Source organism: Oryctolagus cuniculus, chromosome 14 (assembly GCF_051225735.1).
Source record: "Oryctolagus cuniculus isolate XC-2025 breed Fujian yellow rabbit chromosome 14, ASM5122573v1, whole genome shotgun sequence".
NCBI classification, from domain to species: Eukaryota; Metazoa; Chordata; class Mammalia; order Lagomorpha; family Leporidae; genus Oryctolagus; species Oryctolagus cuniculus.
The window spans coordinates 2197160-2209932 of record NC_142880.1 but is presented as its reverse complement, the minus strand read 5'-3'; the positions used below and the strand labels follow the sequence as shown (position 1 = coordinate 2209932).

General features: G+C 41.1%; 1 protein-coding gene across 11 annotated transcripts in view; it reads left to right on the top strand.

The window, feature by feature from the left end:
- The window catches only part of AP3B1 (adaptor related protein complex 3 subunit beta 1), a 269201-nt gene that overhangs the window by 150368 nt on the left and 106060 nt on the right, over positions 1-12773 (top strand). For all 11 annotated transcript variants that reach the window (XR_016220329.1, XM_070056312.2, XM_051837574.3 and 8 more), the window contains 2 exons: positions 5276-5462; positions 6442-6572. Coding sequence is in view for 10 of the 11 variants with exons in the window: in XM_070056312.2 (XP_069912413.1) it covers positions 5276-5462; positions 6442-6572 (318 nt within the window). In the remaining variant the exon portion in view is untranslated. The remainder of the gene's footprint in view (positions 1-5275; positions 5463-6441; positions 6573-12773) is intronic.

The window sequence follows — 12773 nt, the reverse complement described above, 5'->3', positions numbered from 1 at the left end:
AAACGCTGCATTTCGTAGAAAGTATTCTGTTCATTAAGCAACACATGGCTATTAGAAGAAAGCTATTTTTAATATTTACCAGTTTATCATAAATACCACTTGTCAGAATATTTAGGTAAAAATATAATACCAGTATTTTGAAAATTGTTTTAAATAATGAATTCTTAATTTTTATAGATTCCCTCAGATTCATTTCTGCTGTTTCATGGAGACTTACAGTGAATCTGAGCAGAATGCAATTGGTGTAAATAGTGTTTGGGTAACATCAGTCGTTAGTTGGTACCAGTAATTGCTTCTTAAATTTTTGCAGGAAAATTAATCTAAAATCAAATCTTAATAAATAGGTATATATAAAATATAAGTACTTCTGTTAATAAAAGCACATTATATTGTTCGCTTGATGTCTCATATGATTTTGGATTGGGCTGCTGGTTATATTAAAAAGTCATGATTGTTTACTTAAATGTTGCATACTTTTTTAATTTAAAGATTTATTTATGTATTTGAAAGTCAGAATTACAGAGAGAGTTGGAGAGAGAGAGAGAGATCTTCCATCCACTGGTTCACTCTCCAGATAACCGTGATGGCCGGAGCCAGGAGCTCCATCCAGGTCTCTTAAATGAGTGCCAGGGGCCCAGGTACTTGGGCCATCCTCTGCTGCCCGTCCCCACCGATCCCTGTCCCCTACACCCGACTCCGCCCAGGCCTCCAGCAGGGAGCTGGGTCAGAAGAGAAGCAGCCAGGACTCCAGCCGACACCCCCCTGGCATGCCGGGATGCCCTCTATGCTGCAATACCCTTATACTTTGTTTTTACAGATCTAGTTCATTGGATGTGTGCTGAAAAAATGAGTTGCATTCCGATCAGGCAGGTGGGAGAAGCTAGGCAAGGGTTTGACTCTCCTGGTAGTGGTGAGGAGGGTATGCAGCAGTGGTTCATTTGATGTGCTAGAGAGTTGTGCCGTGGCTCGTGAGATGTGTGAGCCCCGGGCCGAGTGGGGAGTCAGAACACATGGGAAGTCAGGGGTGTGTCATGGCTGAAGCAGGTGCAGAAGACAGATCATTAAAGAGAGTGGCCAAGCACTGTTGCCGCGGTAGCTTTCTCATTTGTGGTACAGTGTAGATCCAAACCTGTTTATTTTATTGTCTGGCTGTCCTTTTTGGTATAAAACACCAGCAGTAAATTTTAAGATTGAAGTGTTTGTTGAATGAAAAATGAAGAGCTGACTTCGCATTTCGCACTTGCCAGTGTTTGCCAGCCACCAGGGGAGCTGTGGTGCCACTGCACACACAGCAGCCAGGAGACACCACAGATCAGCAAGAGTCACTTCAGGAAGATTCTGCCTCAAGCTGCCGATGTAACGCACACAGGTGCAGAGGAGGCTTACATGACTAGGAGAAACATGATCCCTCATTTGATCAAGCAACTTTTCAAAAATTTACATTTCATTTCAGGTTTCTTTTTGCACATATGAAAAATGAAGCAATAGCTGTTAATGTGTTGGCTCCATTTGTAGAAAAAGAGCCCAAACAGCTGGTTTTTGTTTCTATTTTTTTAAGATTTATTTTTTATTTATTTGAAAGGCAGTTACAGAGGAGGAGAGACAGAGATCAATCAGTCTTGCATCTGCTGGTTCACTTTCCAGATGGCTGCATTGGCTTGGGGTGGGCCAGGCTGAAGCTTGGAGCCTGGAGCTTCCTCCGGGCCTCCCACCGGGATGCAGAGGCCGAACATTTGGGCCATCTTCCACTGCTTTCCCAGACATATTATCTGGGGCCTGGATTGGAAGTGGAGTAGTTGGGTCTTGAACCAGTGCCCGTATGGGATGCCAGCATCTCAGGCAGAGGCTTAACCTGCTGTGCCACAACGCCAGCTCCCCCACATGGCTGGTTTCGAAATAGAGAAATCAGGGCTGGCGCCGCGGCTCACTAGGCTAATCCTCTGCCTTGCGGTGCCGGCACACCGGGTTCTAGTCCCAGTCGGGGCGCCGGATTCTGTCCCGGTTGCCCCTCTTCCAGGCCAGCTCTCTGCTGTGGCCCGGGAGTGCAGTGGAGGATGGCCCAGGTGCTTGGGCCCTGCACCCCATGGGAGACCAGGAGAAGCACCTGGCTCCTGCCATCGGATCAGCACGGTGCGCCAGCCGCAGCGCACCAGCCGTGGCGGCCATTGGAAGGTGAACCAACGGCAAAGGAAGACCTTTCTCTCTGTCTCTCTCTCTCACTGTCCACTCTGTCAAAAAAAAAAAAAAATCAGTTCATTCCAATAATAGTTTAACCTTTTTTTGTTTGAATCATTTGTATATTCTGTCAGTGTTGTATGTGGAACCACAGTAAAGCATTTGGAAATTTTTTCTGTCAAAAATGCTGTAAATGCTGTTGTAAATTAAACACACCCGGCATGGAAGATAAAAGGATCTGTTTTTGCTGACAGGGTGTTGGCGGGGTACAACCTGTTCTTTCCACGGTGGGAGCTCTGGAGCAGAGATGTTGGGGTTGGTTGTGGGGCGTTCAGACGCTGCTGTTGCAGTGAGGCTGAGGCATGCTCCGGGCTGGTGCTGCCGGTTCTTACGTGGCAGGAGAGCCCGGAGCGTTGACGTGCTCCCTCTGCCACTCTGCCCGCTGGGTGTTTTCATCGGATTTAGGAACAGGCTTTTATTTAGAATTGCTTTGTGATTGACTGGTGTGTCCTCTATTGCCTTATAGAACTTTTTTGTTCATAAATAAGTCTACTATATGTGCATTGGTTAGATTTCAGTTAAAAAATCATTTAGAAATCTTTAAAGTATCACCAGGCAGAATACCAAAGCCTCCAGGTTTGAAAATGTTTAGAGTAGCATGTTTTAGGACCAGATCTTGAAAGCAGGAAGACTTTAACATTTATCTGTTGAGCGAATGGAAAGGTGAGAACTCGGGATTTCGCTGGAAGCTCTTGACTCTCGCTGCTGTGGAGACTCGTGATGAAGCTTGTCTGTGATGGAGTGAGCTTGTATTTTGTGTCAGAGTGAGAGAAGGCTATTGACTTTGCAGTATCTAAATCTGGTGAAATATTTAAGAAAGGATAATGAATTATTTCAAAGTTTTGTCTCATAAAAATAATTACTAAAAAAAAAAACCTGCATTCAGTAGAGAGGGGAATGTAAGCTATTTAAGTTTGAAAAGTTTATAACTACCAATAAAAAAGAGAAAACGAGAATGTTCCTCCAGCAACAGAATGTTCTCTTAGCTTACTAGGTTCTTCAGCAATACCGGAAACAGTGCTTTCTCCATTAAAAATATTATCGTCTGCAGAGAAAAATACGTTGAAGATGTCAACAATTTTATAATTACTCACAAAATTAATGTTGAAAAAGATTGTAGGCAATGTTATTTTTTAAAACACATTTAAGGATAGCACACTTGAAAAGCATTTTCTTGAGAGAACTGGCCGTAGCTTGGTGCTGAAGGTGAACCGCAGGAAGGAAGTGGTGAGAGTGCTGCACGTGGATGTGGTCAGTGGTAGTCCTGCTGGTGTTGTGCATCTGTATACAGATATGCTTTTGTGTTTTAAAAAATTTTACTTTTGAAAATGTTTTAATAAAACTGATAAACATACAATGTAAGTTTTGTAGTCAGTAAATATATATTTTTAAATGATATAATTTGAATTACTTTGGGTGCCTTATCTTACTCTCAATAGTGTCTTTAATATACAGAAAAAGTTTCATATCCTGAAAATTAATTTTGGGGACAAGAAATATAAACAAAATATACCACTCTGATAGCTCAAAAAAATTAGTCAGAATTAACAGCTTAATTTCTGTTATTTACTTCAGTTACAGATTCTAAATCTCAGCCCTATGATGGACTCTAGAGTTAGCCTGTTTGTAAATTCTCACTCTTGGAGAAAACGAATGGTAGAATGGGTTGCTCAGGTTTCCTCAGTTAGACAGGTCAGTGTACCACATGCTCTTGTTGTATTTTTCATTTGGTGACTGTTTTCCTAATTGTCTTCAGAAATGGGCCATAGAGTTTTTCTTACCCTGTAGTTGAACCAGCCTGGTCTAGCAATTCACTAGAATAGCAATTGTTGATAACCAAATTCAGAATAGCTCTATTAACATTCTCACTTGTGTTTTTTATCATTCTGCCTTAATAAAACTATGTTAATGCTTTTTAAGTACCCTGGTACTGAAAGAAGGTTGCTTTCTATTCAGATCAGTTATTCTAACCAATTACTGTTGTAAAAGACTTTACCACACTGTGCCTGTGCTTTGGCTTACTGTTCTAGAATTGTCCTTAGCTCTGCCCTCCTCGACTGCTTCTGTCTTTTTCTAATGTGTAGAAAATGATCTGTTCCTCAGTTTAGTTTTTCCCCATTTTCTGATTCTTTAACCTCTAATTAAAATTTTGTATGTGTAGCTTTCTAAATTAACACTATGCGGCTTTCAATAAAATAACTATTTTTAAAAATATAGACATGTTCTGATAAAATTTCAATTTTGGCTTAATTATTACTAAAATTATCTCAATATATGTTAATGCAGTGCATTTCATATATTGACTGTGGGAGCCTTATTATGGTATAAAAGCTGCTGTAATAAGTTGCTCCCTTACATAAATAAATAAATGACCAGTATTACTAGAAGCTATAAGCAACGTGGGGAAAAGTGGAAGAAGTCTTTTATCCTAGTTTTCAGAGGGCATCAGCAGCTTGCTTTTATGAGAAAGTAACAGCTAAATGCACTGCAAATAATTTGCAGTAATCCAGTTCAGTGATTCATGTGTCTGCTTTAATGGGTCATAATTCAGGGTAAAGTAACTGAGTGCAGACACTGCTTGTGCCAGGGACAGTATCTCTTCATAAAACACACCTCAGGAGAAGCAGTTTGCCAGCCTCTAATACTCTCTGATGTTTTGATGTCCTGCATATTTTTCCGATTAAGTTTTGAGTGCCATGTTTTTAGTTGTATTTCCACATTCATTATTCTCAGGCAGACCCTTCAGCGGGTTTGCCATATATGATTATTTTTTTAATGATGCCTTTCTTTCCACTTCAGCGATTTAATAATCTAGCACATGGCTGCCTCTCAGTGCTCAGCATTCACCTCCCCATGCAGAAGAGGACATGTGCGTTGGCTTCAGAATCCCATTTGCAGCGTTAGAAATGCATATTCCCTATGGAACAACATTTGTTTGACATAACCATTCATTTTTATTACCTCTTTAAATATGTTTATCCAGAGTTATCAATAATCATAAATAACTGTATTCTCATCTTGTTCTGGTTTTTTCCAACAGACAAAATTGCTTACCCAGTACATATTAAATCTCGGCAAGTATGATCAGAACTACGACATCAGAGACCGTACAAGATTTATTAGGCAGCTTATTGTTCCGAATGAGAAGAGCGGAGCTTTAAGTAAATATGCTAAAAAAATATTCCTAGCACAGAAACCGGCACCACTGCTTGAGTCTCCTTTTAAAGGTATTATTATCAGACTGTAACTGCATAGTACATATTACCTAAAAAATGACAGCAGTGTATCCAGTGTCTAAACTGCTTAAAATTTATCTCTTAGAAATTATAAATGATCAGCATATGTAGACATGGAAGAGCCGTGTGTGTTCTCTTCTTTCATTTGTTCTCCAGAGCAACTTTTTTTTTTTTAATTAAATAAAATTTCTGGTTTTTTAGGCCTTATTTACAAACGATTCCAAGCCTTTTGATTTTGTTCCTGTTAATGAGCTTAACAATGGGTAACGGCTGTGTTTATTCCTGTAAACGCTGACTGCATTCCTGTTTTAAGTGGAGAGTGTTATGTGGAACATAAGTCATGTTCCTAGTGGTTTATCAAATATTCCATGTACAATAACATCAACATTTCTAGGAGAAATTATTTCATAAAAATATCTCTTTATATTTAAATTTGGTTTTTAAACAGAGAGGTTGACTTGTTTGTCCCAAATTTTTAAAAGGACTAATTAAATATTTTATCAGTTTAACAAGTGGCTATTCCAACGGATTATATGCATTCACTTTATTTGTATACCTAGGTTTTCACTTTGTTTCTTACTTAATTGCTGAAAAGTGATAAAAACAGTTCAGTTCTGTAGAAAAAAACTATTAAAATTCTGGATGTGTTTGTGCCAAGACATGTATATGGATTGTTTAACTGTGCTGTCATTCTTAATATTCACAGTAAAGTAATTTTTAGAGAAGCTACATTTCAGAGCAACACCTCTAAACACACTGACTGATTAGCTTTTTTATTGACCATTATGGGGGAGATTATTGTAATCTATGGACTGAAATCAGTTTTTTGACCTATGAAGAGCTTCCTAGTTTATATTTATTCCTTGACATTTGAGGTAATATGCCAATTACCTTGAGTTCTGATTATTATTGTTCTCTGTTATATACAGCTCACATTGTTTATTTTATATTTTCCTCCATTTTTTAATAGATAGGGATCATTTCCAGCTTGGCACCTTATCTCATACTCTCAACACTAAAGCTGCTGGGTACCTGGAATTATCTAATTGGCCAGAAGTGGCGCCCGATCCATCAGTTCGAAATGTAGAAGTAGTGGAGTTGGTAAGTTGACCTATCTGAAATTATTTTTGTTCTAGCACAGGAGATTGTGGGATAACTGTTGTTTTGTACATAAGCTTTTTGGGGACTTGAAAATTGAACGTTGTTCTAGTATTTCTGGATGCAATGTGTCATATACACTTGGCCTTTCTAGGAACTAAAAATTGTAGTTTCCCTCCCCCATCGTACGTGTTCTGTTCCTTCCCTTCAGAGAAATACAGAATTGAATTCCTGTATCAGTGCCACCCACATTTGTACTTCCGCATTTGTAACTGTATAAATTCAGTTTCTAAGTTATTTAAATTCACCAGATTGAGTTTTTTCTACTTTGTTTAGAGATTTGTAAACCTCCTGTCAATATTTTTTAAAATGATTGTTGCTGTTCTCTTCCAAAAAGGCCACATGAAATGTTTATCTGAGTTTTCTAATGATCCTGTTTCTAAGTGAAGCCTAGACACAGGTAGGAGCCCTGTGTACCAGAAATGGCCTTTGAGCAGATCACAGTTGAAATGAATGATACAGTGCTTTCACACTGCGAATTCTCTTTTCCCAGATCTCTAAAAAATGGTGGCCATTAACATAGGGGAATTGACATTCTTTCTTAATACCATCTGTTTTTGGTCTACAAACAAGAAAAAACAAGGATGGGGGCTTTTAATTTTATTCAGAGATTTACTACGTGAAATATATCTAGTACAGTGAAAAGTAGAATTGATAGTGGCCGACATGGTGGCACAGTGAGTTAGCCTGCTGCCTAAGGTGTCCTCGTCCCAAATCAGAGTGCCTGGGTTTTAGTCCCATCCCCACCTCTCATCCAGCTTCCTGCTCATGTGCACTGTGGGAGGCAACAGATGATGTCTCAGGTATGCGGGTCCCTGTTGTCCCGGCATGGAGTCCTACCTACTGGCCTCTGCCCGCCTGAGCCGAGCTGTCGCAGGTGTTGGCGGAGTGTTGCCGAGTATGGAAGAACTCTATTTCAGTCTTTATCTCTCTGTGTGCCACTCTGCTTTTCTAAATTTTTAAATGTCTTTAAAAAAAAAAAAGTAGAATTGCATCAATCAAAAAAAGTTTGACTTTCCCAATGTTCGTTGCTAGTTTGTAGAAAAATTTTTATTCTGAACTTGAAATATTAATCCAGTGTACTGTGACTTGACTATACACACTGAGATTTCTCATAAGTTATTTTTCCCAATTTTATTAGGATATGATTGACATATGAAAGATGTCTGTGTACAAGAAAACCTTTTAAAACAGATAAAAACAAATAAAAATAACTAGCCAAATACAATAGAAGAAACCGTTTATTGCTTGAAATTTCTGTAATGAATCCAGCCATGTAATTTGATTATTGTGAGAAATACCTCTTTAACTACCTAAACATCCCGACTTTGAACCACAGCTAGAAGCAGTCGTAACTAATGTTAGCTCCGTTTAGCATGCTCTGACAGTGTACTTGGGATGATGTTTTTTTTTTTTTTTTTTTTTTTTTTGACAGGCAGAGTGGACAGTGAGAGAGAGAGACAGAGAGAAAGGTCTTCCTTTGCCGTTGGTTCACCCTCCAATGGCCGCCGCTGCAGCCGGCGCACCGCGCTGATCCTGGCAGGAGCCAGGAGCCAGGTGCTTTTCCTGGTCTCCCATGGGGTGCAGGGCCCAAGCACCTGGGCCATCCTCCACTGCACTCCCTGGCCATAGCAGAGAGCTGGCCTGGAAGAGGGGCAACCGGGACAGAATCCGGCGCCCCAACCGGGACTAGAACCCGGTGTGCCGGCGCCGCAAGGTGGAGGATTAGCCTAGTGAGCCACGGCGCCGGCTCTTGGGATGATGTTTTACAAACCTTCCAGTGATCACAAATGATGGTTACTGTTTTTCTCGCTTTGCAGATGAGGAAACCGAAGTTTAGATGACGCAAGTAATTTGTGTAGGTTTGCATAGCTAGTGAGACCTGGGCTTCCAGCCCTGTTAGAATCCGTTGTCCGTGCTTTAGCTCAGTTTTCTGTGACGTGAGGAGAGAGACTTGAGCTGATTCATGGATCTATTATCTGTTGTATTTAACACCATCATGTTTCTGTTATGACAAAGTGTCTCTATTGAGATATGGCTAAAAAATATGTGAAAGTTAGGAAAGCTAATTGTGTGTCTTTGTCTTCCTTGCAACTACGTTTGTTGATTGTCACTTAAATCTGCGTAAACTTACATCTCTTCAGAAACAGACGCCTTATCTGTCAGGTACTAGAATATGAAGAGGGGTTCCTTGTGTGATTTCTTCCGCAGCTACACCTGCTGATTTCTGTTCTCCCTGTTCCTTGTTTTCATGGATCTGTCCCTTTCTGTTATTGGGCGAATAATGTTTTAGCCTAAGTGGAACTATCTTTTTAGCTTCCTCCACTTCTGCCTTCTCCTCACCTCCATGGCACCTCACTGTCCCCGCAAAGAAAATTTATCTTTTCAGGAATTGTTAGCAGTGCTGGGCAACTTAACTTGCTCTAAGCAGCGTCCTTATATTGGCTGGTAGGTTGGTGGTTGGTTAGTTGGTTTTCTTGTGGGCTTCTCAGTGTTTTCTGCCTGATAGGGGCATGGCTTAAATAACTCATTTTCTCTTGTTAATTTTGCCTGTCCAGTGCAACAAACAAATAGATTTGTTTTTCATTCTGTTGGCTACATTCCTGAAATTAATAACTGGTAACTTGTTATGGAGAATGATTATAACTGATCGAACCTGATTGAAGAGAACTGTCACTGTCCATTGATGCCATGAAGAAAACACCTTTAATCAATTGATCTCTGAGACATACTGGCTAAAAATTATACTATGAGGGATACAATTGAATATCAAAAGTAATGTGAGCAGTTTTATTTCCAAATGCCGCTGTAACAGTGCAGAAAGTGGGGTTCACATCCTCTTGGTTCTGCTGCCCCATCTACCCCATCATTTCACTGTATTTCATGCACATAATATACTCTTTTTCCAGTTTTACTGTAAAGTGATCTTGCAGCACCAAATGTCATTGCTATGAAATACAACTTTGTAAGGAAATTGGCCTAGATTTAGATAATCTGATATTTTAATAAAAACAACAGGGTACCTGTCAGTTTGACAGTGGAAGTCACTTTGAATTACACATCACCAATTCCAGGATATAAGATTTAGCATATTTACGTTATACCACTAAGTTTTGAAGATCTTTTAGAATTTTTTTTCTTAGTTCTTGAAAATAGTTCCTTCATCATTTAGAAAAAGACTATTTTGCATGCCTTAAAATCAATGCCACTCTTTTCTCCTATTTTGCTATTGCTGCTTTTACTTCAAGTAATATAACTGTCATGGTCATAAGAACAATGAAAATGTTTTTGTTCTTTTAAAACCTGAAACTGCATGAATGTAGACTCCATGGCATTACCAAAAACACACACCCCTGTGAGCACAGGAGCCCAGTTTTGCTAAGTTGTTGAATTAGTCTTACAGCATAGATCAAGTTAGCTTTTTACCAGACTTCAGAAAAACTATTTGGATTTAAGAGAAGTAAGAACTTTAGACTTTATTAAATATAGAAGGCCTTTGTTTATGTAATGCTATCTGTATTCATCCATGGAGACATTTTACATACATATATGAGCAGTACTGCCGATGTTTTATCTTAGTATCTTACTCAAATATGCTCAAGTAATTTTTCCTTATGTTCCTGCTATTGTCCAAACAGTGATTTTCCAGGTTGCTACAGCTTACCTCTTTTTTTTTTTTTTTTTTTAATTTTATTTTTTGACAGGCAGAGTGGACAGTGAGAGAGAGAGAGAGACAGAGAGAAAGGTCTTCCTTTTCTATTGGTTCACCACCCCTAATGGCTGCTGTGGCCAGCACACCGTGCTGATCCGAACCCAGGAGCCAGGTGCTTCTGGTCTCCCATGTGGGTGCAGGGCCCAAGGACCTGGGCCACGCTCCACTGCCTTCCTGGGCCACAGCAGAGAGCTGGCCTGGAAGAGGGGCAACCGGGACCGAACCGGCGCCCTGACCGGGACTAGAACCTGGTGTGCCGGCCCCGCAGGCGGAGGATTAGCCTAGTGAGCCACGGCGCCGGCCTACAGCTTACCTCTTGAAGCAGCAGTGGTTTTCCACCATAGCTGCTTGTTATTCATCATGTGGAGATCTTTAAACAAACCAAGACAGACTGCACCACATCAGTTAAGTCAGAACCTCAGGCATTTGTAGTATTAATATTTTTATTGTTTGTAGTCATATTTTCAAAAACATTCTCAGGTGTTTGTGAGTGCATCCACTGTTGAGAACCGTTGTTGTGTCACACTGTCAATTGCTTAACAACAAATCATGCCGTCTGGCAGAGACTGGGTCAGAGTAAAAGTCAAATGCACACACAAGAATCAAGTGTGTCTTACACATTTTGAGCTTTTGAGAACTTGTGTATCTCCCTGTTCTTTATTTACTTTTTTAAGATTTATTTCTTTGAAAGAGTTACTGGTGCAGGGAGGAAAAGAGACTGATTGAGATCTTCCAGCTGACGGTTTACTCTCCACATGGCCGAAACAGCCAGCGCTGGGCCTGACTGAAGCCAGGAGATTTAACCTGATCTCCCACGTGAGTATCAGGGGTGTAAGCCCTTGAGCACATTAACAGGGAGCTGGATCAAAAGTGGAGCAACGAGGACGCAAACCAGCACCCATGTGGGATGCCATTGTTGCAGGTGGTGGCTTTACCCATGATGCCACAGCACTAGCCCCTTCCCTGCTTTTTAAGAGAGAGACTATAAACTATGGTTTATTTTTTTTCTTGGTGAAACTTGGATCACAAATATGAAAACAATTTAATGTATTAAAATTTTTAAAAAACTAATATCACTAAACACCAAATCTATGTTTTTCTTAAGTCTAAACAAATATTTTCTGAATTTAATATTTTAAATCTTTAAGAGGCTCAGAAATATGACTCACATTTATTGTACTAAACATACTTGGGCTGTATCAGTGTACAAAATAGTGAAGTGCCTGCTCTGCAGAAGCTACGTTCTGTCAAGGACAGAGCAGAGCAACAGCTTAAAAAAACAAGGCAATAAAAACCTTAGGAGCAGGCATTAGGCACAGAGGTTAAAGCACTGCCTGGGGGCCGGCCCCGTGGCTCACTAGGCTAATCCTCCGCCTGTGGCGCCGGCACACCAGGTTCTAGTCCCGGTTGGGGCACCGGATTCTGTCCAGCTCTCTGCTGTGGCCCGGGAGGGCAGTGGAGGATGGCCCAAGTGCTTGGGCCCTGCACCCGCGTGGGAGATCAGGAGGAAGCACCTGGCTCCTGGCTTCGGATCAGCGTAGCTTTGGCCACAGCGGCCATTTCAGGGGGTGAACCAACGGAAGGAAGACCTGTCTCTCTTTCTCACTGTCTAACTCTATCTATCCGAAAAACAAAAAACAAAAAACACTGCCTGGTATGGCCCTGGGCCATGTTGGGGTTCCTGGGATCAAATCCCAGCTCTGCTTCTCAACCCGGCTTCCTGCTGATACGTACCTGAGAGACGGACAGCAGGTGTGGCTCAAGTGATTGTGCCCTGGCACCCACCGTCTCCGTGGGAGACCTGGACTGAATTCTCAGCTCCTGGGCAGTCAGGGAGTGGACATGCTGTTTCTATCTCTCTGTCACAAATAAAGTCACATAGAAACATTTTAGGTAAATTACACAGGAAAATATTAGAAAGTACTTAATATTTCTACTTTTTCAAAAGTGAGGCAAGAAACAGTGATGAAAGTGAGACCAATTGGGGTGTTGGGAGGTGTCCTTGGAGTGGGCAGGAGAGGGACAGTCAGGAAGCAGCAGTTCTGGGTCCTGCAGACTTGGAAGGACTCACCCTCTTCTCTGAGTGAGCCAAGAGCTGCCGCAGCATCGCGCACCCAGGAGGTTTTGATAGGATCATTCTAGTCGCTTGGAAATGGGGGGCAGGGGCCTGGGGCATCCAGGAGGAAGATGGCTCGGATCCGGCGGTAGAGGGCGTCCAGGCTGGAAGTTCAGCGTGTGAGAGAAGTCCAGGGTGCCCCAAGATAGGCTGTTGGGATGGTTGAGCAGTTTATGGCCTACACCAGATGTTTTGTTTTCTTTCTGTTTCTTTTACCTCAGTATCAAGCTGTCAACTCTGATCTTTTATTGTTATTATTGTGTCTACCTTGCTATTACTGCATCTGCCTATAGTTGCCCTCACTATTCTAAGCTGT